This window comes from Clytia hemisphaerica, unplaced genomic scaffold, assembly GCF_902728285.1.
Source record: "Clytia hemisphaerica strain Z4C2 unplaced genomic scaffold, Clytia hemisphaerica genome assembly, whole genome shotgun sequence".
In the NCBI taxonomy this organism is placed as follows: Eukaryota; Metazoa; Cnidaria; class Hydrozoa; order Leptothecata; family Clytiidae; genus Clytia; species Clytia hemisphaerica.
The window spans coordinates 67,735-90,963 of record NW_027103824.1 but is presented as its reverse complement, the minus strand read 5'-3'; the positions used below and the strand labels follow the sequence as shown (position 1 = coordinate 90,963).

The 23,229-nt window shown below is 39.0% G+C and overlaps 1 protein-coding gene across 1 annotated transcript; it reads left to right on the top strand.

Moving 5' to 3' along the window:
• The first annotated feature begins 411 nt into the window (after positions 1–411).
• Positions 412–23,220, top strand: LOC136806670 (methylmalonyl-CoA mutase, mitochondrial-like). Its single transcript, XM_067063253.1, has 20 exons — positions 412–506; positions 770–892; positions 1,328–1,459; positions 1,770–1,876; positions 11,658–11,736; positions 12,173–12,277; positions 13,277–13,411; positions 13,900–14,017; positions 16,286–16,497; positions 16,913–17,089; positions 17,334–17,417; positions 17,669–17,774; positions 18,169–18,260; positions 18,446–18,490; positions 19,009–19,083; positions 20,125–20,277; positions 20,623–20,763; positions 21,116–21,243; positions 22,369–22,457; positions 22,720–23,220. Exons 1-20 carry the CDS (start codon positions 477–479, stop codon positions 22,803–22,805), a joined length of 2,217 nt encoding a protein of 738 aa, XP_066919354.1. The 5' UTR covers positions 412–476; the 3' UTR covers positions 22,806–23,220.
• The last annotated feature ends 9 nt before the right edge of the window (positions 23,221–23,229 follow it).

Genomic DNA, 23,229 nt, shown 5'->3' with positions numbered 1-23,229 from the left:
ACAAAAATTGTATTAAAAAACTCTAATGGTTGCAATGAAATTTTTTTACAGTTTTTGATGAAGTCATCAGAAACCCTGATTTTTCTTTTTTCCGTTTTTTTGCTGACGTCGTCAAAAATTTTATTTATTTTTATTTCAATCACATGAGTGCTATTGGGTTGCATTGGAGTTGGACACGCCGTAATTTTTCCCAAGAAATTCACCTAGGCCAAGACCTACCAGTACAAGACCTATATAGTATCAAAGATTTGGGTGATCTGGTATGATACCAGTGGAGTTTAACGAGTTAAAAATCTGAGATTTGTAAAAATTTTCAGTCTGACTCAATCAATTTGTCCTTCTTCTCTCAATCTTCCTTCTTCTCTCAATCTTTAAATTTATGATTCTCGGACCTTCATTTTTTTTCATTACAGAATAAAATATGAAATAAAAACATAATAAAATACAAAAAGTTATAAATTCAATCAAATACAACAATGCTAGCAGCGCGAAGATCATCCAAACAGGTTTGGAACAATTTTGATACCATCTTTAACCAGTAACTCATTAATGTTCGATATTTTTCAATCCCAAACTTCAAAATATGGTTACTATCAGTTTTTTGACAAAGTATCCAAGGAATATTCTAGAACATTTACCAACAATCAATTTTTGTTCTCTAAATATCTCAGCCAGGGCTTCATCCAGAATCAATTTTTTGGTTAACATCTCCAAACCAAGGACCAACGAATCTAAGTATTTATTTGATTATTCTCTATTTACATTCCAGCTTTACCAGGCAGCCTTGGCATGTCGTTATTGCCACCAACTACCCGGGGAATGGTCCAAGAAAGCTTCCAAAGAAATGAAAGGAGCTGAACCAAAAGAAAAACTCATATGGAAAACTCCTGAGGTGAATATTTCTTCATATATATACTTAAGTCAAGTTAATGGATCTCAAAGGTGTTTAAATGCATTATTTCGCATTTTACAGGGTGATATACATTTCAAAAGTTCAAAGTTATTAAGCACATCGTTTCATCACCTAATAATTACTGTGTTAGACACAAAACTTAAAGCAATGTAGTTATTTTCGACATTCTGAAATGAATTTATGGAATGACTCGACAACGCACAATATTAATACTCTTTAAATCAGTTCTTCTTGCTCAATCGGATATCCGTAAATCATCTTAACAAAATGTAGTGGTGGCTTTTCCATCTCAAAAGTTCATTAATTTGTGCTAATTTGCTGTGTGAAAGTCTTTTTCTGTCTGAGACGAAAAGGTTGCTTTGACTTCTGCAGATACATGAAATCATGACTCTTCACCAACAATGTATTTTACAGGGAATTAATATCAAACCATTATATACAAAAGATGACACAACTGACGTTGAGAATGAGACACCTGGTTCTTTCCCTTTCACCAGAGGTCCATACGCCACAATGTACACCTACCGCCCCTGGACTATCAGACAGGTTTCCATCATTTATTTATTTTGCAATGGTTATGCTCTTGTCTTATTGCGTTAGAGAGCAATGACTGTCTATATATAAAGATAAAACTAAGCATTATTTTCCTGATCTTTGTATTCAAGTATATTTCGTGTGCCTGGCTGTAGGAAACCTACTATTTTTTGTTTTGCCAGGGTTTTGTTTTGAATCTGTAAGTATCCCATTTTCTTATTACGTTGTCATGATTTTAAAAATCTTATTTTTTCTTGGAAATACCTGGCAACTGATCTGCCCTCTCATCCTAGATTTTACGATGTTATCTTTTTCTCTTCAGTATGCTGGGTTCAGTACAGTAGAAGAAAGCAACAAATTTTATAAAAAGAATATCGCAGCTGGTCAACAAGGGCTGAGTGTAGCTTTCGACTTGCCAACACATAGAGGGTAAATCAAAAGGGCTATTCCAGAACTAGTATGTACCCCCTATATCCCCTTAGGTGTGACGTCCAGGGTTGTAAAGTATTGAATTCAAGAGTGAGCCATTGACTTCAGACAAAAATATTCATCTCGTTCATTCTGTCTTCTTGTCATAACTCGCACTGTTGAACTAACTTCATACAGAGCGATCAAAAAATATATAGTGAAAATTCTGACATTAGAAAAAACTAGAAACAATGAGCTAGTGACTATACTACAAAGGAAATACAAACGTCTAGGGATTCGTATAAAAGATAATTACTTTGAGAATATAAAACGAGATAATTGCTACAATTGATAGATAATGATCGTAAGAGCGACACAAAGGACATCTTTAGCTAAAAGTTCCGTGGGGAAATATAAAATGTAACACCCCCGTCCTTGAGAAAACCTCTCAAATGAAGTTTACAACCAACACCAACATGCCACGCCCATTGATCATTACCAATTAACACAACGAACGTCAATCGAACCAACCAGCACCACAGCTGGATACGAGCTGGATAACGACCAACAAATTGGATATAATTGTCAACCAACCAATGAAGGTGTTGACTACCAGATTGATACGGATGCTGGTTCTCCTGGTGGACTGCAATCCTAGTTGCTCAATTCGAGTGGTGAAATCATTGTGATTGGCCGTGTGTAACGACCAGAATGAGTGATGACTTCGACCTTTCGGACACGATTGTCCCGACCAGGAAACACTTGATTGATGCGGCCGAGCAGCCATTTGCCGCGGCTGAGTGATTGGGTGTCATGTACCAGGACCAGGTCACCAACCTGGACGTTTTTTGAAGCTCGAGTCCACTTGTTTCGAGCGGTTAGAGTTGGGAGGTATTCCCTTCTCCATCTATCCCAGAATTGTTGAGTGGTTGACTGGACTTGTTTCCAGCGCTTTCTTGGAGTCACGTTGTCATTGTAAGTGATGCATGTTGGAAGTAGAGTAGAAGCTCTTCCAATGATAAAGTGGTTTGGGGTTAGCGCGTCCAGGTCAGACGTGTCATCACTGACTGACGTTAGTGGTCTGCTATTGACAAGTGCTTCTACTTCAGTGAGGACTGTCAGGAGAGTAAAATCGTTTAACACGACGTATTCGGCCATGATGACCGCATTGAGTGACGTCTTTACACTTCGAACCATCCGTTCCCATACCCCACCCATGTGTAGGGATTCTGGAGGGTTGAAATCCCATTCAATGCTTTGACGTCTCAAGCTTTGGTCGATCTTGGCAGAGTCCATACGTTCTAGTTCCTTCTTGAGTTCATTGTTTGCTCCTTTAAAGTTTGTCCCACAGTCGGAACGAATTAGCTTTGGGCTTCCTCTCCTACAAATGAAGCGTTCCAATACGTTGATGAAGTCGTCTGATTCTAAGGATGGTGCAACTTCTAAGTGAATTGCTCGTGTTGTGAGGCAGGTGAATATGCATCCCCAACGCTTTACACGGCTTCGCAGTACCTTGACGAGTATTGGACCAAAATAATCAACACCCGTGTGATAGAACGTAGGCGTTGATACGGTTATTCGGTCTTCTGGTAAGTTCGCCATCTTTGTAAATGATGGTTTGGCGTTTAGCTTTTGACATGTGATGCATGATTGTATGATCTGTCTACACATGGCTCTTCCACCGATAATCCAGTAACGCTGCCGAAGGAGTGACAACATGTGCTCTTTTCCGACATGGTGGAATTGGTTGTGAAACTTTCTGCCCAGTAAGATGACGGCAGGTTGTTTGGCTGGTAGGACGATTTGATGTTTGGATGCATAGGGAAAGTCTCCATACTTTAGTCTACCACCAACACGCATAACTCCTTGATCATCTAGGAACACATCAAGTTTCTTTAGAGAACCTTTCAGTTGACGTCCTTCTTGGATTTGCTTCATTACATCTGGGAAGGATTCGTTTTGGATGAGTTTGACAAGCTGGTGCTCACTTGACTCTTCTTGTTGTAGAGTTGGTTGATAAGTTGGACTTGATGAGATGATTTCTAGTCTTTGCGTGGATGTCAGTTGATGATTTTCGACTTGCCTTGAAATTCTTGAAAAAGATGTGTATCCATGCAATGACACGGACGATCTTTCGCCAAGAGGAGAATCTCTCGTATTGTAGAAGAGGTTTGGTTACGTTCATTTGCGTGACGTTTACCCTTCGAAGTTCAATGTAGTTTTCGTCTAGGGGAATCTTCGGGATTGATGGCCATTCCGATTCAGGTAGCCTAAGGTACGCTGGACCGTTGAGCCATACATCGTCTTCTACTGCTTTCAACCCTTCCTCTCTTGTAGCTAAGTCTGATGGGTTTGTCTTTCCGGGAACAAACTTCCATTGGGATACTTCGGAATGCTCTCGTATTTCAGAAATACGGTTGGCCACAAATGTTCTGAACCTTCTCTCCTCATTGTTGATGCATTGCAGGTTCAGCGTCGAGTCAGTCCAGAAGATGGTCTGCTCGAAGTCGTGGTCGAATTCTTTGTTGATCGTTTCTTTGATTCGCACCGCCATCACTGCTCCTTGCAGTTCGAGGCGTGGTAAAGATATTTGTTTTATTGGTGCAACTCTGGCCTTTGCCATAATGATGTGAACACGAACAGCGCCGCATTCTTCGACTCGTATGTAGGCAGTTGCAGCGAAGGCTCTTTCTGAAGCATCGCAGAAGACATGTAGCTGAACAAGTTGAGATGATTCAGGGATTAGATCCAGACTTCTGGGGATGCGGATTGATTTTGATAGTTGTGACAACTCCTTTAGCCATTGTGACCAAACTTCGTTCGTCTTGACATCTAGTGGTTCATCCCAATTGACTTTCAAACGCCATAAATCTTGAAGAATCAGTTTAGCTTTGAGTGTGAATGGTGCTAGGAAGCCCAGAGGGTCAAATACTGTTGATGCTTTTTTCAAGATCAGTCTCTTTGTGAGGGTAGTAGGGATCGGATCGACGTTGACGTTGTAGAGAAAGCAATCTTCCTTTAAATCCCACTTGACACCTAGAGCTCGAGTGATCGTGTTTTCAAATTCAATTGAGGTATTCGAAGTGCGTTTGTGTTCTGGAGCGGCTTGAAGGACTTCCTTTGAATTGCTGTTGTATTTCGTCAGGTTGAATCCTCGATTTCCCATCAGTATGTCAGATGATTTGATGAGCTCCTTCCTCTTGTCTTCGTTGGTTACTGATGAGAGGAGATCGTCAACGTAGAAGTTCCTCAAGAGTGTGTTGATGACATCTGAGGGGAAGTTGCCTTTCTGATCAGTTATTGCTCTTCTAAGGGCGTATGAAGCACAGCACGGCGAACATGTGGCTCCAAGGATATGGACGAGCATCTTGTATTGATCTGGCTCTTCCTTTGAATGTGGATCATCGTGCCAGAGGAACCTCAATGAGTCGGTATCCTCAGGTTTAAGTCGAACCTGATAGAACATCTTCTCTATGTCGGCGACGATGGCTATTTTGTGTTTCCTGAACCGTAATAATACCCCAAGTAGACTGTTCAGCAAGTCTGGACCGGTACTAAGACTGGAGTTCAAGCTTTGATTCTTGGTCTTTGAAGCTGCATCGAAGACCATTCTCACCTTCCCTGGCTTATTCTCGTTTATCACTCCGTGGTGGGGAAGGTACCATGATTTGGTTAATTTTTCTTTGGATTCTTCCTTTGTCAATTTCCGGGCATAGTTGTGGTTAAGGTACCCATCTACATTTTCTTTGTACTTGGTAAAGTAATCTTGGTCCCTTTGGAAGCGTTTGGTGAGGTAAGATAGTCTCCTGGATGCCATTGGTGAGCTGTCTGGAAGTTTCTTATCAGACTTCCATAACATGGGTACGACGTAATGGCCGTCTTCGAAGGTAGTTTCATCTTCTAGCACTTTTAGAAACTTCTTATCCGTCACTGACATTGGTTCCTGCATGTCGAATTCTGTTCCAAAGGATTCAGTGTCCCAGAATTGTTTGACGAGATCGTCCAGTCTGTTCTCCTCTTTGTGAACCCTTGGTCTGATGTGTTTGATCCATATTGATCCTGACGCACCTCCTTCGTATAACCCGAACAGGGTCCATCCTAAAGGTGTCTTGGTTGCATAGGGTAGACCAGACGCTCCCTTTCGAACTTCTTTGGTAAGTAGAGCTGCTGGCACGTCGGCACCAATGAGGACTTGAACTTGTCTCGATTCTACTTGAGGAAGATCGATGTCTCGAATATAATCCCATTTAGGGTCATCTGTTACTGGAACTGTCTGTCCTGGAACCTTGAAATTGTCTTCATGTAGAGAGTAGACATTCTTCACTTGAGAGACGAAGCTTCCATCTGTGGAGGATAACTTTAAGTTGACGATCTTGGCCTGCATTTCCTCCTCGTCTTTGATGGTACCAAAGGAAACTTTCTTTACCTTTCCTGGCAACTTGAGTGATTGACAAAGGCTCTTTGTTATGAGTGTACACTGGCTCCCACTATCGAGGAGGGCGTAAGTATTGACTGAATGACCAGCTTGGTTTGTAACTGTTACTGGGACGACTTTCAGGAAGACGTTGTAATCGTTTCTGGTCATGTTGATGCTTGGTAACTTTGGCCCGTCCTTTCTATCTTTGTCTTTAGAAAATTCGGGTTTGGCCTTGGACTCTAAATTTACTATTGCCTGGTGGATTGTAGTATGGTGATGCTTCTTACACCCCTTTGCAAAACAAGTCTTTTTTGAGCTGCAGGTACTGACACCGTGTCCTTGACCAAGACAGTTGAAACATAGACGCTTTGACTTGACAAAGTTGAGTTTTTCGTCATCTGGTTTTGCTTTGAAGCCTTCACACTTGAATAGGTAGTGATCACCGTTGCAGCATGGACAGTGCCTTGTATTGTCTGTTGGACCAAACTTGTGAACACGTGGACCATTTCGATTACTTCGATCAGTTGGCAGATTTGGGTCCTTTGCAGCCATAACTCTTGCTTGTAGCCACTGCTCCAAATGGATCAGGTTTGGTTCTGCCTTTCGCCTGAGGATCAAGGAGTACTCAGACCATTTTCTCAGGAGGTGATTGGGAAGTCTCTTTAGTATTTGTCTCAGAACATCAGTGCTGTGGATGTCAGCCGTATACTTCATTTTCACTAATGTATTAATGCAAGTAGACATGGCGTAGTAGAATTGGGTTAGAGACCTTGAATCATGTTCGGGTATTTGGTTACCAGTGACAACCTTTCGTATTGTTGCTTGGGCAACCAGTGAAGGATTACCAAACATGTATTTAAGTCGTTTGAGTGAAGCGATGTAGCCATCGGTGTCACTTGCGAAGCCTTCTATTGCCTTCTTTGGTTCGCCCACGAGGTGTTGGTTTAAGTAGGTTCTTTTTTGAAAGATGTCCAAGTACGGTTGATTGTGGACCATATCGAAGAAATTTGAGATAAACAAGACCCATTTATCAGCGGCCCCATCAAAGGTAGGAAGTCTTTGGGGTGGCAGTCTTTGCTGAATGAGCATCTGCATTTGAACGTCATGGATCCTACTATCTGGGATGATGTTAATAGTGGATCGATTGAGGTTGTCTATCCAAGCATCTACAGCTTGTGTGGAGGAAGATTCATCTTTGTCTTCCGGCGATACCCTTTCGGTTTCTTTATCTCTCTCCCTTGTGGACTTTATTTTGGCACTTGGCTGACGTTTGTCTTGAATGATGTAGGTACTGTGGAGAGGATCACCTTCAATGATTGGACTATTCAGTGGTGCATCGGTTCGCAGATTCTCTTGGAACGTAACTTGCCTTTGTGTTCGACTGTTTTCGTAACTTTGGTCCTGGTTGGTAAACTCACCACTTGATAATCGAGATTTGAGTTGATCTCTTGTTGTTTGGATTGGTTCTTGAAGGTAGAGTCTTGATTCTTCGTAAACATTTGGTCTTCGGAGAGGACTGGGTAAACTTGAGTTTGGTTGGTTTCCCCTTTGCAGTTTAGGATAGTTGTCGAGAAAGGGGGCTGTTTCTTGTGAATTTGCAAGATGTGGTAAGTCTGAAAGGCTGCTGCTTTTCCTTCCTATGTGCTTTACATCAGATGATTTCTTTACATCAGCATAGCGTCGTCTGTTTGTAGTTTCAGTAAGGTTCTCAGTGACATGAAGCTGTGAGAAGGCTGCGGTAATATCGTCAGGCAGTGATTGAGGTCTGTCATCTGTCAGGGATTTCTCCTCTTCTTGGATTTGGGTTGCGGTTTCTTCTCTCCACATTTGGACTCTTTCTTTAACTTTTTCCGATGAAGACGAGGATAACGTGTCGTTCTCACGTTCCTTCAGGTATGTTGTAACGTCACCACAACAAGAGTTGATTCTCAGGGAGAGGTCATCGATCCAGATGTCATTGTAATCAGGGTTATCGTTTTCCAGGAGTAGCATCAGGTCTTCGTGTAGTATAACAGCTTGATGATGCATGTCATCGAGAGCAGTTCGAAGGTATTTTACCTTAGTTCGACTACCTCTGGTTAAGATTAGTGAACTGATCTCCTCTATGGTTTTAGTGATCATGTACTTCTTGCTGTTCCTTTTTCTCTTTGCTTGAGAAATCTCTCTTGACTCCGGCATTTTACTCGAGACAGATGGGTGGAGAATAGAAGAAGTTGAGTGTTGGCTTGAAGCTAGTCTCTTCAAGACTAAATTGATGGAAGGCAGTTACTGATTTTTGTTAGCCAGCTGCTTATTGGAGTCAAGATATAGTGGTACTTGACTTGATGTCTAGACTTTGTTCGTCTAGATTGAATATGGTGATCGGTGTGATCTATGATTTGTGTACTTGAGTTGTGCGATTGGTATCCAGGTCTCTGGGAGCAGAGTGTGAATTGAGCAATCGGTATCCAGTCTTGCTTGTGACGTGGATTGAGCGATCGGTGTTCAATCTGCTCTAAAACTTGAACTGAGCAATCGTATCCAAGAAATAAGGTAGGTATCCAAGCTATGTGATGATAGTTGGATTGAATTGAGATCGGTATCCAAGCTATGTGATGATAGTTGGATTGAATTGAGATCGGTATCCAAGCTATGTGATGATAGTTGGATTGAATTGAGATCGGTATCCAAGCTATATGATGATAGTTGGATTGAATTGAGATCGGTATCCAAGCTATGTGATGATAGTTGGATTGAATTAAGATCGGTATCCAAGCTATGTAATGATAGTTGGATTGAATTGAGATCGGTATCCAAGCTATGTGATGATAGTTGGATTGAATTGTGATCAGTATCCAAGCTATTTGGCGATATTGGATTGAGTTGAAATCGGTATCTAAGCTATTTGAGCAATATGATAGAGATCGGTATCCAAGCTATTTGAGCGATAGTTGGATTCGAGAGAGATCGGTATCCAAGCTATTTGAACGATTAGTTGGATTTTGAGAGAGATCGGTATCCGAGCTATTTGAGTGATAGTTGGATTGAGAGTGATCGGTATCCAAACTATTGAACGATAGTTGGATTTTGAGAGAGATCGGTATCCGAGCTATTTGAGTGATAGTTGGATTGAGAGTGATCGGTATCCAAACTATTTGAACGATAGTTGGATTGAGAGTGATCGGTATCCAAGCTATTTGAGTGATAGTTGGATTTGAGAGAGATCGGTATCCAAGCTATTTGAACGATAGTTGGATTGAGAGTGATCGGTATCCAAGCTATTTGAACGATAGTTGGATTTGAGGGAGATCGGTATCCAAGCTATCGTTGAGCAATAGTTGGATTTTGAGAGAGATCGGTATCCAAGCTATATGAGCGATAGATGGATTTTGAGAGAGATCGGTATCCAAGCTATATGAGTGATAGATGGATTTTGAGAGAGATCGATATCCAAGCTATATAGATGGATTTTGAGAGAGATCGGTACCCAAGCTATATGAGCTATATTGATTGACAAAGACGAGGTTGGTAGGATTGAAATCGATATGAGTTTCAATATATCGATTGGAATCGTACTCTGATAACGATACAAGCGATCGTCCGAGGGTACAGTTGTAAGTCAAGTGGTCAAATGTGATTTCAAACGAATAAACAAATAAATGGTATACCTCACCAACCAAGTAACTTTGTGATGTAACCAATCTTGGAATCTGTCAGGGATTTTGACTCCACGAGCGTCTCTTCTCAGGTTGTTCTCAGCAATCACCTCAGGGAATTGGACCCAGATGTCCCTTCTAAAAATGCGGTAAATCTCGGATGCCAATTGACAAACACCCGCTCTCCAATGTCGTGAGAGAAATCAGGAATATGGACTCCACGAGTGCCCCTTCTCAAATTGACCAGCAATCACCTCGGATGCCAATTGACGAACACCCGCTCTCCAATGTCGTGGGAGAAATCAGGAATATGGACTCCACGAGCGCCCCTTCTCAAATTGACCAGCAATCACCTCGGATGCCAATTGACGAACACCCGCTCTCCAATGTCGTGAGAGAAATCAGGAATATGGACTCCACGAGCGCCCCTTCTCAAATTGACCAGCAATCACCTCGGATGCCAAATGACGAACACCCGCTCTCCAATGTCGTGAGAGAAATCAGGAATATGGACTCCACGAGCGCCCCTTCTCAAATTGACCAGCAATCACCTCGGATGCCAATTGACGAACACCCGCTCTCCAATGTCGTGAGAGAAATCAGGAATATGGACTCCACGAGCGCCCCTTCTCAAATTGACCAGCAATCACCTCGGATGCCAATTGACGAACACCCGCTCTCCAATGTCGTGAGAGAAATCAGGAATATGGACTCCACGAGCGCCCCTTCTCAAATTGGTAAAGTCTTTTGTACGAAGACTTTACTTCCACTAATAAACAAATTTCTTCTTGGTATAAGTGGTGGTTCCTGCGAGTTATTGTAAAGTATTGAATTCAAAGTGAGCCATTGACTTCAGACAAAAATATTCATCTCGTTCATTCTGTCTTCTTGTCATAACTCGCACTGTTGAACTAACTTCATACAGAGCGATCAAAAAATATATAGTGAAAATTCTGACATTAGAAAAAACTAGAAACAATGAGCTAGTGACTATACTACAAAGGAAATACAAACGTCTAGGGATTCGTATAAAAGATAATTACTTTGAGAATATAAAACGAGATAATTGCTACAATTGATAGATAATGATCGTAAGAGCGACACAAAGGACATCTTTAGCTAAAAGTTCCGTGGGGAAATATAAAATGTAACAAGGGTGGTCAGTATTTCAAGGGAAATTCAGGGGGTCTGGTTTTTCGAGTGTAAGAATCCAAGATTGTCAGTAAAATAAGGTCGAAAATCCAGGGTGGTCCAAAAAATGAGATAAAAATATCCAAGGGGGTCCTGAAAAGTCGAGAAAAAATTCCAGGGGGTTAACTTTTCCGAAAAAGTCCTCCTCGACATGGGAGGTATACATTTTTTCTGGAATAGCCCAATTCATGATCAATGTTTAATTTAAAATTGTGTGAATTAAATGTTTGTTTGATAATTCTATAGAATGATACGTGTACTTGAATTAATACACTGTCTAGTCTTTTTCTCCTGGATTATTCTCATATTCTAACTGTTAGTCCATACTATCAAGAATTTTTTTGGTTGTTTTGCCCTATTTATTTTTGGCACATTTCTTTCACTTTCCTAGGGATTTTCTTGAAAAATGATCAAATTTGTAATTAATGGGTTCTCATTTTCGTGGTGTTGCCGAAAAACCTCGAAAAAAGCAAAAATTAATTCCCGCGAAAATTAATTCCCATAAGGTATTTCGTTTTCCTAACATCAAAATACTCATTGGACTTTGCATTCTTTGCAGGTACGATTCAGACAATGCGAGAGTTCCCGGAGACGTTGGGATGGCCGGTGTAGCCGTTGATACAGTTGAAGATATGAAGGTATTAAGTACAAAGCGTTTAAATTGCCTTCAAATGATTTTTCTTTAAAAATGTTTCGAACTGCGAAAGTGTCAATAAAATGAGCTGGTTTATTTGGTTGCAATAATAACATAAGATACCCCACAATCAAAAATCTTTTTAGACAATGTGCAAGGTTTAAATAAAACTGGGTGCTTTTCAGGGTGCTTGCATGTCTTTCCTAATTTCCTAATTTTTTGAATGCGATTTTTTTATTATTGTTATAAGTATTATTATCAATTTATTTTCAGTTGGTAACAACGATAGGACCTAGTGTCCTAAATAGTTTCAGCCGTGACCGTTTACTGATAAATTCCAACAAGTTTTTTTAAGTAGTTTTGATGTCAAATTAGAGATTTAAGCAAATCCGAAGGACATTTGTGCGCTTCCATTCAATAAACCTTTCTCTCCTCTTTAGACGTTATTTGATGGCATCCCATTGGACAAGATGAGTGTTTCCATGACGATGAATGGAGCTGTGTTACCAGTACTTGCAATGTTCATTGTGGCTGGTGAAGAACAAGTAAGCTATCCATACAAACCTCAAACTTACAAATGTTAACGATAACTTTTGTATACACTTTTCAACATATCAGTGATTTCGTCAATTGAGTCGTTTGGAAATCAAAATCTATGGTTAAACTCGCAAAAAGTTTTGGTAACTGAACAGACATCTTTGGTCTTTAGTACACCCTAGTACTTTCACCCTATTCTGACGTCATGCCGCTGCAAAGAATAGGTTCATCTTGACAAGGTTACTTGAAGATTACTTGAAATTGATTTTTTTCAATATTGAGACCACCCCTCTCGTCGAGACCAATGTTGTTGTAAGGGTGCCATGACTGCCACTGTGTTTAATCCAGCTCGCCTTAGACCAGTGTAACCTGAAACGAGAGGTTCAGCAGGGACAGTACACGTGAATTTATCAAGTTGACCTTTGAAGGCATCCTTAGTGCAGCTAGTAAGGTTTCTTATTGCTTTCGACAAACAATTAAACAGCTTGGGACCATGGATGAGGTTATATATTTGACTTGGGTAGGTGCTTCGCTTAATAGGATATCGCTGTTCCTCACTAGCATCCTGTAGATTTGGAGCATGAAGAATTCTATATCGGGTACTTCTATCACAATGTGCTGTGTTTGAATCCCAAGCACTTCCAGGCAGAGTGTTATGGAAATATTATAGACTCCAAACGCGTTAAATGAGCTTAGTAAACGTCAAAATTGCAGATGTAGAACGATGTAATGTTTTTTGATGTTGAAAAAGGCCAGTTGGCCAAAATATTCATAGAAAATGATGTAGTGTTATCTCTGACTACTTTATAATGTTCCACTCTCACATAGACGGAGAAAATTGGTTTTACTTTGACAAGATATAATGTTTTTTATAAACTTTATGAAAGATAGATCATTCAACTAAAGTGTGAATGGTTGTGGGTTCTGTTCCAGATCAGGGATGTTCCTATTGATATAGTATTTTGTTGTATAATCTACAAGATGTGTCTATATTTTTCTTACTGTAGGGAGTAGCAGCAGCCAAGCTATCAGGTACCATTCAGAACGACATTTTGAAAGAATTCATGGTTCGCAATACGTATATTTATCCACCAGAACCTTCCATGCGAATCATTGGTGACATCTTTCAATACACCTCACAGGTAAGTAGTTAGTTTGAACCTTTTCGCGTGAACTTAGTTTCGAGAATCAGCCTCTTTTTTACTCAATTTCTATCCTTTTCCTAAGAAATTTAGGCCAAAATTTAATTTTTGAATTTTTCGTGGCATAAATTGTAGTCTCGTATGCTAGACAACTAAATGAAGGAAAGTTAGGATGTGGTAAGGAAAGCTGAAGGGCGTTATTACAGCAGTCATCTTTCGGGCGTTCAAAGAGTCACATACTTCATAACAAGAAAATTTCAAATGGTTGAACAGAAAGAAATGACGTTATTTATTGTAACAACAGATAAGAAAAGAATAGAGAAAGCAGGTATTGACCTCACTGATTCTTTCTATAAAGTTGCTTCAATTGATTTTGGCATGTTCTAAAAGTAAATATATTTTGATGCATCGCTCAACTCCCAAATGCGCCACCCCCCCCCCCTTGGAAAAAAAGGAATAGTCTAGCATTTTCACGGTTTTACTTTTAGAACATGCCCAAATTCAACAGTATTTCCATCTCTGGTTACCATATCCAAGAAGCGGGAGCCAATGCTGTTCAAGAAATGGCTTACACAATTGCTGACGGTCTCCAATACTGCCAAACAGGTGACTTTCAATGCGTTTCCATGGTTTCCAAGCCTAAGGCGTTTCCATGGTTTCCAAGCCTAAGGCTAGATCAGGCTTTCAAAACTTTCCGTAAGGAGGGTGTTATGCTTTCCCATTACCTACGTTCAAAGAGGAGGAAGGGTCTCTACCCAAGGGACCCCTTGGCAAATTTTAAGACGTAACCTTTTGTTTACATAAACATCTGATATAAAAATAAAATCATTTCAGCCAAAGTTTTTTGTTGCCTTGAAGACATCATCATCAGTACTTAATCTCATTTATGTGCTTTTGAGTCAAGAGAGAGAATAGCTTTTGCTGAAGATTTTGTTGAATGAATTTAAGGAAATAAATTCATTTTAAATCAGAGAAGTGTAAATAGATAGAAAAACAGCTTATTGAAGACAATGGAAATACGACTCGTTCATATACCAGGTCCTTTGCTCTTAAGGGAGTTTGTTTCGGTTAATGGATTTCTTTTCTGCATAATTAGCGTGATGTGACGGAATTCTTCTGTTTCGAGTCTATTTATGCGAAAACTTTAGGAGCTTTTTTTTTTGGGAACACCTCATTCAGACCACAAGATACCTATATTATTTTTTGCTTAGAATTTCCTAGCAATTCTAATGATATAGTCGCGTCACGACCGCATCGCTAGACAAAACGCCTCAATGCAAAAAAGTACGAAATTTAATCTACTTTTCCCGAAGCTCGACCAAATATTATCGAAAGAATTTTAGACAATAAAATGCTGTATAATTTGTTTCTTCACACTGAAAGTTTAGAGAGCAATCTGAAAAAAACGAAAAACGCAAATCCACTTTTATGGTCATAGCATATAGAAACCAGCCAACTTTTAGGACGAGCCGTTTTTTCTTGAACTTTTCCTAAAGACCTAATCAAAGCTAAAACAAAAGCGTTTCAATAGAAACGATCAGAACACTTGGGGGTAATCAGAGAAGCTATTATCTGTAGCAGAGAAAAAACCTTTTGATGGAATTCGAATTGGATAGCGGTTTTGTGTCCGTTAAAAATATAATCCCTAGTGAAATATTATCAAAAAAGAATAAATTAAAAAATGACTCGCCCATCTCATCACCCTCCCGGCTGATGGCCAACAACAACCTGGCACCCAGATGGTGAAATCTTCATCCGACACGCTAAAGCTCTGAAGGCCGGGAAAATCTTCAACATCTGGAAGGTTTAGATTACGAATTTTGCGAGACCGCGTCAATAGTTTTGCAGTGGAAGGTCTGGTAACCCAGCCCTCGTTTTCGGGGATGGGCGGGTCCAACCGAAATATATATCCGTCATATATACTTTTCACTTTAAATCGGATTCTTCTACGTTTTAGGCAAAACGATCCCGAACGGGATGAAGTGAAGTAGGATTCCGTCGGAATTTTTCTCTTTCGTTTTCAAAAACGCCAAAACAAAGGAATATATTTTAAAATCCCACCCAATCCCACTGGATCTAGCCGTATGGATTTGCTACCACCTCAAGCAAAAAATGAATTTTACCAAATTACACTGGGCCACTTATCAGTGTTTTCTTCCAGTCTATCAAAAAGTTATATTTTATATGTACCCCCCCCCCCCGGCACAGCAAAAACTGTGAATGTTAAAGAAAATGATCAATACCTTTGAGAATAGTGCATGAAATTCTGAGCAAAAAAAGTATACTTAAACACACGAAGATATGGGTATTTAAAGTCAAATTAAGTCTTTAAACCCCTTACTATAACAGACAGACAATTTTCTTTACCTTTAAAAGAAATAAGCCCCCCCCCCCAAAAAAAAAAAAAAAATCCGAATTCGGTGGTACTTTAGGCGTACAAACTTTCGCGAGCAGAAACTTTCGCGAATCGTAGGATAAAAATGAGAATTTTCGAATAAAAATTCTCATTTTTATCCTACGATTCGCGAAAGTTTTTGCTCGCCAAAGTTTGTACGCTTAAAGTATATGAAATTGGCGAAATGCAAGGGATTTTAACTGTGTATCAAACAAAAGGAGGCTTGAATGATCTGAAAATATATTTTAAATCAGTGAACTTTGGTAAAAAGAAATAATCCTCTCCCTTCTTCCCTTTCCCAAGTCTGTCTTTCCTCCTTTAAGGTATGTACCGAAAAAGAGGTATTTCTGTGATTTTATTGGAATTGCTTTTTAGATTTTCCGCACACCAATATTAATCAGCAATGCCCGAAATGTTGAAGAGCCAAATCATTTAAGACTTACATACACGTTCAAATCAGCAAAACATTTTCATTATAGGGTTGAAAGCTGGCATGACGATCGATCAATTTGCACCTCGCCTTTCTTTCTTTTGGGGTGTCGGAATGAACTTCTATATGGAGATCGCGAAATTCCGCGCCGCACGACGCTTGTGGGCTCATTACATCAAAGAGAAGTTCGATGCACAAAACCCGAAATCGCTTTTATTGCGAACTCATTCCCAGACTTCTGGGTGGTCACTCACTGAGCAGGTATTATTATTATTATTATTGTCGAGCTTTGTAAACCCTTGAAACAGTTTCTCGATCCCGGCAAATCAAAATTTTTTAATTGGAATTTTCGGAAAAGTTGTATCCCTACTTCGTTGAAAAGTGTCAACCAAATTACATATTAGTGCGCACTTAAAGTAGGTTGAATAACAACTCGTGATAAATGCGGGGGGGGTAGAGTTGCTGGGGTAGCTCCAAACGACCTTTTGTTTGATATGTTCTATCCATCGCCCATCCTTTCATTTGTAATTTCAAAGCGACATTTGTGTAAACAAATTGTTTACTATGAGAATCGAGAAATGGTTTGATTTACTCTACATTCGATTTATTCACTTACTCACATTAGTGATGACTGAATATATAGATATATCACAACAGTTTAATTTTCCCCTTTCAGGATCCCTACAACAACATCGTTCGTACCACTATTGAGGGGATGGCTGCTGTGTTTGGTGGTACCCAATCTCTTCACACCAACTCGTTCGATGAAGCCCTCGCATTGCCAACAGAATTCAGTGCAAGAATCGCAAGGAACACCCAAATCATTTTACAAGAAGAATCAGGAATCCCTAACGTAAGATAAATGCTTCTAGCCAGCATATTTTTCTCAAGGTTTCGTCCTCCCAAAAAGTGGAAAAATTTTTTCTTGCTCTAGCATCCCTGACATCTCCTTTGTCATGAGTTTCGGTAAAAATAAATTTTGGATGTAAGTTAATTCGTCTACTATCAAAACTTTGAAATAGCTACAGTCTTAATAGTGCAATGGGTTGACTTTCGAGAATGAAAACCACTCCTTTGAACTTGTTGTATGTTTTCAGGTTGCTGATCCATGGGGTGGTTCTTACATGATGGAAAGTTTGACGGACGAAGTTTACAATTCTGCTAAGAAGATCATTGATGAGGTAAGACATTCTCACTCCATAACTTTTGTTCATGTTTCTCTAATGACGGACCTAGCAAAATGAAAAAAAAACACTTTTTTACGAAGTTTGAAAAAACGCACTTTTCCACAGCACATAACAGTTATTTTTTGAAAAGGAATTATCGGCAAAAACAGACAATGACAGCAGAGAGTATTACTGTTGCAATCTACGTTTGATCCACTCTGGTATATTAGGCTTTCACACCAGGCCACAAATCTTTTGTTCTCTAGATTGAAGAAATGGGAGGGATGGCGAAAGCAGTGGCATCAGGAATTCCGAAACTTGAGATCGAAAAGAGCGCTGCTAAACGACAAGCTAGGATCGATTCTGGACAAGGTATTTTCGTCAGTTTAAGAATGAAGTGTGTCTTGAACCACAAGTTGTACCCAAAACTTTAGTTTACGGTTTTATAATTCTGCTAGCGTTCACGCTGTACCACATCTCTCTTTAACTTCCAAAAGTAATGCAATTGGCTCTAGATACTAGATTGTTTGACAGATACTTCTACTTGAAAACTCAAGTTTTTAACAAATTCGAAACTCAATTTCGCACTCCAAAGACAATTGCTTGAATGTTTTCATGGTCGCCAAATAGTCTCTTAGTGAATTTTGTGTCTCAGTGAATCTTGCTTCAGTGAAGCTTAGTGGCAACTCGATTTGGTGAATTTTTACTAGCTTCAATAGAAATTGTCAAAGTTTTATTATTTTTTTTCGCACTCGCCCACCCATAGAAACTATCGTAGGTGTAAACAAACACAAGTTGGCACAGGAAGAAGAAGTTGATGTCCTTTTCATCGAAAACAGCAAAGTTCTTGAAAGTCAGGTAACTTGCGTTGTCTGTACACTATTCATAAATATTCTCTTTGGTTCTACCTACATTCAGCAAGAAGGACTTTACCAGTCACATTTTCTTCCCGCCAAACTTTTAGTTCTAATATAAGCAAGTTCACTATTTAACGTGCGTCTTCATGAAAAGGATGTTTCTGAATTGTTTTTGTTCATGTTTAGATCAACAAACTTGGACAAATAAAATCGTCTCGAGATGCTGCCAAGGTATGCCATCAATTACATTACAGTCAACTTTCTCATTCGAGTTTTAAGAGACCAACATTTTAGAATTGCAGAAAGATTCGAATTACGGAGAGCATTTTATGCGATCTTCCAATTGAGTATACTAATGTCTGATTTTAAGAAAGACTTGAATAACAAAGGTTTTCAAATCAGGAAGAAAAAATTGGAGACTCTCCAAAGATTTCTCTGCTCACTTTGCGTTGATGAAATCTACACAAAAGGTTCCCCCGTGTGAGTAGATTGCGCATGCGAAGCTTTCAAATTAATACCCTTATGTAATGAAGTAAGAGTGTTGGATATTTAGCATTTGGCATTTGGCCTCTTCTCCTTGGATTTTTGTCTACATTTCAGAAACCTCCCCTGGATTTTAACCTATTTTGAAGAGTCCCTGTGGATTTTGGGTTCCCCTGGACAGAAAATATGACATCCTAAACATGGAGGGGGTAAAATTCTATTCTCGATAAATTTTCACTGCATTCAAGTCATGTTGTTTTTTATAGGCCAAAGCAGCACTGGAAGCAATAACCGAATGCGCTCGTTCCGGCGAAGGAAATCTTCTCGACCTCGCCGTCAAGGTATTCATTCATATGATAATTTTCCCTTCTCTCGGTACCAGTGTTTCCATGGAAAAACAAACTTCTTATTACCAAATATTTTCTCAAAAAAGGTTTTGACACGTCAAATTATTTAATAATGAAAAAGTATCACGTCAAATATTTTTTATAGAAAATACGATGATTTTCGTTCCGAGAATTTTTTATTTCAGTTTCGAGTAAAATCATTTTCATAAAAAACTTTAACGCCAAATTCTTTTCCTCGACAACTTTGAGGAAAATAACATTTCATAGAAAACTGTCACATCAAATATTTTTCAAATCTAAAAAGTTCCACGTGAAAAATTTTAGAATAACACATTCGCTTGAAAATGTTATGTCAAATATTTTGCTTATAAAAGATTTTCACTTTCAAATATGATAATAACTTTCGCTAAATATACGTACAACGTAAAATTCTCACATCAAATATTTTACTTCAAATGTTAATCACGTCAAAAGCTTTACCTACGCCAAACATTTTACATCGAATTTTCTCACTTCTCAAAAGTTTGCATCCCAGAATGATGACCTTATATGGCCAGCGCGACGAGAGAGTCAAGGAAAGTGACCCATGTTTTGGAGGTGTAACCAATATTTTGATCAATCAATCTATTCCTCATCCCCCGAGGGAGTGTACTTAGTTAGCGAGATGACGGGTATGTCCGAAAGTAAAATCGACGAATATCGACCATTAAAGAGACTGAATTTCGAAAATTTTGTTCATTTTTCGACGTTTTTGCCACCCTTCAGCCAAAATTTTCAATTTTTAGTCCAAATTTCAAGAATTTATGACCCTTTGAAGGAAATTTTGGAACCCTTACAGAAACTCGATTGCTTTTTGATGATCTTTGTACCTCTTTGAGGGACTTTCGACTGTGTGACAAGGGGATCCTTATGCATCGCACATACCCGGCACCCATTTTGCCTAAGTACCTCCCCCCCGGGCTTTACCCCGAACAATGAATTTAAAAGGAGAAATGATGAAGTTCCCTTTCAAGCTTTCTCATCATCATTATTCAGGCATCACGTGAGCGTTGCAGCGTTGGTGAGATTTCGGATGCGATGGAAGAAGTGTTCAAACGTCATGTAGCGTCAGATCTCTCACTCACGGGTGCTTACAAAAGTGAATTTGGTGAAGATAGTGAAATCTCGCAAGTTATTGATCGTGTTGAGGTAAATGCTATTCGAACGTTTGTTACAGTTTTGCGTCAGAACTAATGCAAGAATTAATTGAATTTCAGGACCCAAGGGGCTTCGGTTATGTCATCAATCTTATTTGGCTATTTTAAATCTTGTTATAGTTCGCTCTCAACAAAGTATCAAGATATATTTATTATCGGATTGGCAAAGAAAAAATCCAGCACTGTTACTTTAGCCGTTCAAACTTTCGCGAATTGGCTCTTTCAAGAATTTTCAAAGACATTTACTTTCGCGAAAGTTTGTACCCCTAAAGTACCAGGAAATATTAGAATTGCCAGCACTTGACTGTTGGAATAACTCATTCTTTTCTTCGCATAGAATTTCTCACAACAAGTGGGCCGTCGTCCACGACTGATGGTGGCCAAAATGGGCCAAGATGGACATGATCGGGGAGCGAAAGTCATTGCCACCGGTTTCGCTGATCTTGGATTTGATGTCGACGTTAGTCCGTTGTTTCAGGTAAACTTGAAGTTTTGTTTTTATATGCGAAAGTATAATTCTCTTTTAATTCTCCTTAGTTTCACACAAACCGCCTCCACCTTACTCAAACCCCGTTTGGAATCAAAAGAGAGCCATTTCTGGTCAGAATTATGTTACTGAAAGACTCCATGGGTAAAGCGAAAACCGAAAACCTTCAGGGATCTGCATTTGTCAAGGTTAGGAGTATGCCAAGAAGGGGGAATTAGACCCATCCGTACTACCAATTTGAACTGATGATATTGCCGAGTTTCACCAGCTTTGGTGCCAATCAAATTAGATTGTACAGATTTAATGCAATATATAATTTGTTCTTTTCCTGTGCTACTTTTAGACGCCAATGGAGGTTGCACAGTTAGCAGTTGATGCAGATGTCCATGCCATTGGAGCAAGTACTTTAGCTGCGGGTCACAAAACATTAGTTCCTGAGCTCGTCGCTTGTCTCAAGCAGCTGGGAAGAGAGTGAGTTAGCTTGTTTGGAGAGATTTCCATGCTTTGGCTAATTGATTTTTTTGCTTAGAAAGCAGGATATCGCGAATCTTCGAATCTTTCCCTCATCCATTCGACCATAACTAAAGTCTGTCTTAATATCATTTGCAACAGAGACAAAAAAGGCTTTAACTTTTGATAGAATACGAATAAGATAGCAGTTTTGTGCTCGTGAAAAAGATAATCCAGAGAGGAATATTATCAAAATAGAAAAACAAAACAAAAATAGAAAAATGAAGAAGAAGAAAATCAACTTCTTGTAGAATCGTAGAAATGCTCTACTTTTGTACAATCCGATAGTAGCGAACTTAATCGACTTTAGGTGCTTTTTGGACCTACCTCCGGGTGCCCCGGTGGAGGTTCTATAAATTAACCCATGTCCGTTCGTCCGTTCGTCCGTTCGTTCGTCCGTCTGTTACCAGCTTTTCTCAAAGTTGACTCATTATTTTTTTCAGATTTTTTGCACAATGATGCAAAATGGCAATGCCTAAAATGTGACGGAGCCAGATTTTTGAAAAAAAATATATTTGGGCAAATTTGGGCCAAAAACTGCCTAAAATAGGGTTTTTTGGACTTTGTGCAAAATCCTGTCATTACTTTTTTCTGATTTTTTGTACAAAGATGGAGGGCAAGATTCTCTAAAGAATGGCTGAAGTGGTTTTTCCCGGGAAATTCTTATTCGCCTTAAAAGACGGATTTTCGTATTTTGGGGAAATTCCCTTTAACCAAATAAGAAAATATAGCTTTTCTCAATGTTGACTCATAATTTTTTTCTGATTTTTTGCACAATGATGCAAAATGGCAATGCCCAAAATGTGACGGAGCCAGATTTTTAAGGAAAATTATTTTGGGCAAATTTGGGCCAAAAGCAGCTTAAAAGGTTTTTTGGGCCTGAATGGTTTAAGTGATTTTCGTATTTGGGGAAATTCCTTTTTGACCATTTTACATTATTCAACACACAAGCTTTATTTTTCCATTCTGAATTTTTGTACAATTATTGTCACTTTTTTCTTATTTTCATCTGATGTTAATCATTAGGTAGGTCCATTCAACATGTTGTTTGTTGAAATGTATTTTACCTCTCCTTCATCTTTACAGTGACATTCTGGTGATCTGTGGTGGAGTTATCCCACCTCAAGATTATCAATACCTTTACGATCGTGGTGTGTCCAGCATCTTCGGACCAGGTCAGTAATTATGCACATCTTTTTGAAATTTTAATATCATTGGTTGAGCAAATAAATAGACAACAACTGAGTAAGAAAATTGGCCAAAATGATTTTGTTGTTCGCTTGAAAATCTAAAGAACATAGCTAACTGGGACGTGGAAAGTTAGACTTAAGGGATTTGACATTTTATATTCCACTACCAAACCAATAGGTTAGCGGATAAATTTTCAACCAAAGTAATGATTGGCGTTGTTAATTTCTTTATATACTCTCCCTCTAGGAACTCGAGTCCCTCAAGCTGCATTGACGTTACTGGAGAATATTGAAGATAGCCTCGGATTGTCGCCCGATCAACAAGCTTCGTGATGTAGTGTGAGAAACAATAGTAAAAAAGAGAACATTTTGAATGGACCAACCTTACAATATCAATTCTTTGATAGGTGTAATGATAGGAGTTATATTTTTCAAATATTTAAAATCAACTTGGTTTTCTTAACTCTTATCGCAGATTTTTGACAAATTTGCACCTTTCTCACCAGAAAGGAACTCCTTAATTTTGATACAGTTATCTATCAGGAAGCTAAGGTCGTAAACTAATATGGATTTTAAGAGATGAACAAAAATACTTTTTTATGAAAAAGGCCAAAATGGGGAACGATAGAGTAGTTGAATTTACTATTTAACAATTTTATATCTTCATACTTTTCTTGATTTCACTAATGGATAGATTAAATTAATAAATATGATATTTTTTAGAAATACAATCTTAAAATGTAAAAATTATTTTGTC

Excerpts from the sequence above, each read along its gene's own strand:
- LOC136806670 (XM_067063253.1), top strand. The coding sequence starts at position 477 with ATGCTAGCAGCGCGAAGATCATCCAAACAG. Across the intron at positions 1,460-1,769 it reads GCCCCTGGACTATCAGACAG|TATGCTGGGTTCAGTACAGT; the intron begins GTTTCCATCATT and ends TTTTCTCTTCAG. Across the intron at positions 17,418-17,668 it reads CTAAGAAGATCATTGATGAG|ATTGAAGAAATGGGAGGGAT; the intron begins GTAAGACATTCT and ends TTTGTTCTCTAG.